The sequence below is a fragment of the Mus pahari genome, chromosome 13 (genome assembly GCF_900095145.1).
Source record: "Mus pahari chromosome 13, PAHARI_EIJ_v1.1, whole genome shotgun sequence".
Classification (NCBI taxonomy): Eukaryota; Metazoa; Chordata; class Mammalia; order Rodentia; family Muridae; genus Mus; species Mus pahari.
The window spans coordinates 75,735,859-75,739,485 of NC_034602.1; the positions used below are offsets into that span (position 1 = coordinate 75,735,859).

At 39.2% G+C, this 3,627-nt stretch overlaps 1 protein-coding gene across 1 annotated transcript in view; it reads right to left on the reverse strand.

Moving 5' to 3' along the window:
- The window catches only part of Tmprss11a (transmembrane serine protease 11A), a 55,775-nt gene that overhangs the window by 40,801 nt on the left and 11,347 nt on the right, over positions 1 to 3,627 (reverse strand). The window contains exons 2-4 of the mRNA XM_021210321.1: positions 3,155 to 3,222; positions 2,426 to 2,547; positions 727 to 845 (exon numbers count right to left, since the gene is read on the reverse strand). Coding sequence (XP_021065980.1) covers positions 727 to 845; positions 2,426 to 2,547; positions 3,155 to 3,222 — 309 coding nt within the window. The remainder of the gene's footprint in view (positions 1 to 726; positions 846 to 2,425; positions 2,548 to 3,154; positions 3,223 to 3,627) is intronic.

The following is a 3,627-nucleotide window of genomic DNA, read 5'->3' on the forward strand; positions in this document are numbered from 1 at the left end:
CCTAAAGAAATAGAAGCTGTCATTAATAGTCTTCCAACCAAAAAAAGCCCAGGACCAGGTGGGTTTAGTGCAGAGTTCTATCAGACATTCAAAGAAGACCTAATTCCAACTATCCATTCATTTACTAAAAAAGAAAAAGAAAAAAAAGAATTTTGTTGGTATTTAGCAACTAGACTTCTGCAAAGAATGTTTCCTGGGTAACTTGTTAAAAATACAATGTATAAAAGAAAGTTGGCAAAATATTCTAATATCAATTTGCAAAGTAATAAGTATACTTGGTATCACAGCAACATCAAAAAGAAAATAAAACAAGGCAAAACTGATATCTTTGTTGTCTTTTTATGGCTAATTTTTAAAACTGTGAAAGATGGTCTTATAGAAACATGTTGTAACCAACAAAGAGTTCTAATGAAACTAGACTTTTCTGTTAGGAAAACCTCTTAAAGAAATTAGAGAAGTCATAGGATAGATCCCATAGTATATATTCTTTCATCGTTTAAGGAGAGATTCAAGTCAGAGCCCCAATTTATTAGACAGTCACATTCCCTCACTCAAACTCTATCTATACATCCAATGAAATAGAAGATAAACTGATCTAAGGTGAGGGGCTAGAGAGCTACAAGTGGATGCTAACGTGGGTGGTATGAAAATTATGTTTTTGGAAATAAAATGAATGAAGCACAAAATTCTGGTAGTATTTTGTAAGATAAACTTTATCTGACTTACCACATTTTCATTCGTCTCCTGTAAGTCCTTCAATTGATTTGAGCTCTTCCGTCCTGAGTTGCTATTGACTTGAATATCCAAAATTGTAAAGGTCCCTTTATCATATTCCATTTTCTGGCCTGTGATGATAATGGACAGTAGAAAATGCATAAGCTATGCAAAGGCTTCTGGATACAAGACGTAACTATAATGAGCCAGAAATGAAGCTGTAAATTTATCACCAAATCTCTTTCTAGTTGAACTTAATAAAAATATGGTAGCATATTAACATAGTTTTACGTTAATAATAGTAGCTGATATTTTTTGAATCTTTACTATGTGCAGAGCCTCGCATATATCATTTCATCACGACTCCAGATTCTTGAAGTTGGCACGACCTCCGTTTTTTAAAGGAGAGAAGTAAGACACAATAACATCAGCCACCTTGACGCTTGTTGTACAGCCAGCAGGTGGTTTTTACAGAAGTTTCAGTTTTATAGTGAGGGTGCAGAGTGTGGGTATAACTAATGTGGGTCTTTTTGTCATTGGTATAAACTGCTGTTGGGGTTTCAGTATGAGTCTCAGATGCGCCAGAAAGTCATTTCATTTTCATCTCAGCAAACAAGCGTTTCCCCGTTTCTAAGTCTTTAAAGATGATCTAGGAGTGTGTTTAGAGCTACTGAGCTCTGGATCCAAATGGGTACAGGTACCACGTGTTGCATATTCTTGAGAAGATGAAGGCCTTCTCTCTTAATTTTGTATTCTTTGTGTGCATGCTGTTTATATTAAAGAAGGCACATTTTGTTAAAACACTTTTTCCTTTATTATCTTGGAAACTGATTCAGCTTCTTGTTGGCTCCCAATTCCGGTTTAAGGCTCTTGTAAGTTGCAGATAAAAGGATTCATTTTAACAAATAGAAGGAGGTGATCCACCTTTTGGATTGTAAACATCAAAAGTGTCTAAAGGTCTTTATCTGCTTTTTGTCAGCATTTATTATTTTTTAAATTTTTTTATTAGATATTTTCTTTATTTATATTTCAGATGCTATCCTGAAAGTTCCCTATACCCTCCCCCCGCCCCTGCTCCCCTACCCACCCACTCCCACTTCTTGGCCCTGGCATTCCTCTGTGCTGGGTCATATAAAGTTTGCAAGGCCAAGGGGCCTCTCTTCCCAATGATGCCCGATTAGGCCATCTTCTGCTACATATGCAGCTAGAGACACGAGCTCAGGGGGTACTGGTTAGTTCATATTGTTGTTCCACCTACAGGGTTGCAGCCCCCTTCAGCTCCTTGGGTACTTTCTCTAGCTCCTCCATTGGGGGCCCTGTGTTCCATCCAATAGCTGACTGTGAGGATCCACTTCTGTGTTTGCCAGGCACTGGCATAGCCTCACAAAAGGCTGCTATATCAGGGTCCCTTCAGCAGAATCTTGCTGGCATGTGCATTAGTATCTGGATTTGGTGGCTGATGATGGGATGGATTCCTGGATGGGGTAGTCTCTGGGTAGTGAGAACCTTTTATACCTTGCTGAATGTTACATCAACTATACTAAAAGCCCCCAGAAACATACCCGTACTTAAGAGTGGTGCACTAATTATTTGTGATGAGATGACAGAATAAAGTCTAAAATATTCTGAGTGGGGAACAGTCCCAGGTAAAAGTATGACTCTCATTTACACTGTGTTATATGCAAAAGTCAGAGTCCCAACTGTCCCTTACCGAACACGAGGAAGTGAGCCAGAAGTCCAATGGTCACTACCACCATCATCAGGGAGAGAGCGGTGAGAAGGGTCACTATCCATTGCTTCAGATCTCTGTTGTGGGTGCCATATCCTGCCACTCTGCATAAAGGAACATCATGGTTACCATGGTTACTCTCTCATGGGCATAGTTACAGGCTTGCTGGTTGTGCTTGGATAAATCCACATTGCTATATGCATCCTTTAACACCAGGATCACATTACTTTGATTTTGATTAAAGTCATTTTGGTCCTGTGAGAAGATACTGAAAAGACTAGACCTGGGAATTGTGTTCTTGCCCTGGTTTCTGCTTCTAGTGACACATGGTGGCAGCCCTGTGATGTCAACTGCTGTCAGCAGGGGCTTGCAGAAGCCCATTCCTCCCTTTCCAGTGCTTTCTAAGTCTTACCAGTCTACCTAAGGCTTGCAAACTAATGTCAGACACACTCGTTTATTCACCTTTTTTAGTTAATGCGAAATTTTAAACATGGGAAAATCAGAAAAGTCTAAATAAATGTATTTACCTTATAATTTTAACAATGACATTTTTGTTGTCATAAAAAACTCATTTTTATCTCTGCATTAAGATTGTACCTTAATATTCTTTAACACATTGATCCAGAGTGGAAGTTGATATCAGGGACATGATCAGTGTGAATATTCTCAACACAGATTCAAAACAAGCCCCCACAGACTCAAAATTCTGACAAGTTATCACACTCATGCCTAAACTGAATTCCATGTATGAGAAGGGCGAATGCATGTCCATTTAGAGCCTAAAAGCACCAAGAAACACGGATAGTTACATACAGTTCACAACACTATGAGGATTAACGTTATGAAGTAGCAATGAAAAATATTTTCATGGTTGGGGGGCACCACAACATGAGGAACTGTATTAAAGGACCTCAGCCTTAGGGAGGTTGAGAGCCACTGTACTACAAGTAAGGTGGTAACCCGGGCCTAGACAAACAAAGCTGCATATTTCTTGTCTTAAATATTTTTAGGAAGCCAACTATGTAAAACAAGCACAGATCAGCCAGGATTGAAAACTACAGTTTCCCTCTCCCAGCAAGGCCAAGAGAGTCAGCTGCATAAGCAAGGGCAGACAGCTTTCAGCCCCCCAGAAGTACTACAAAGACACTACCTCCCCTTGAGAAATATTTAGTAAAACTTCTAAA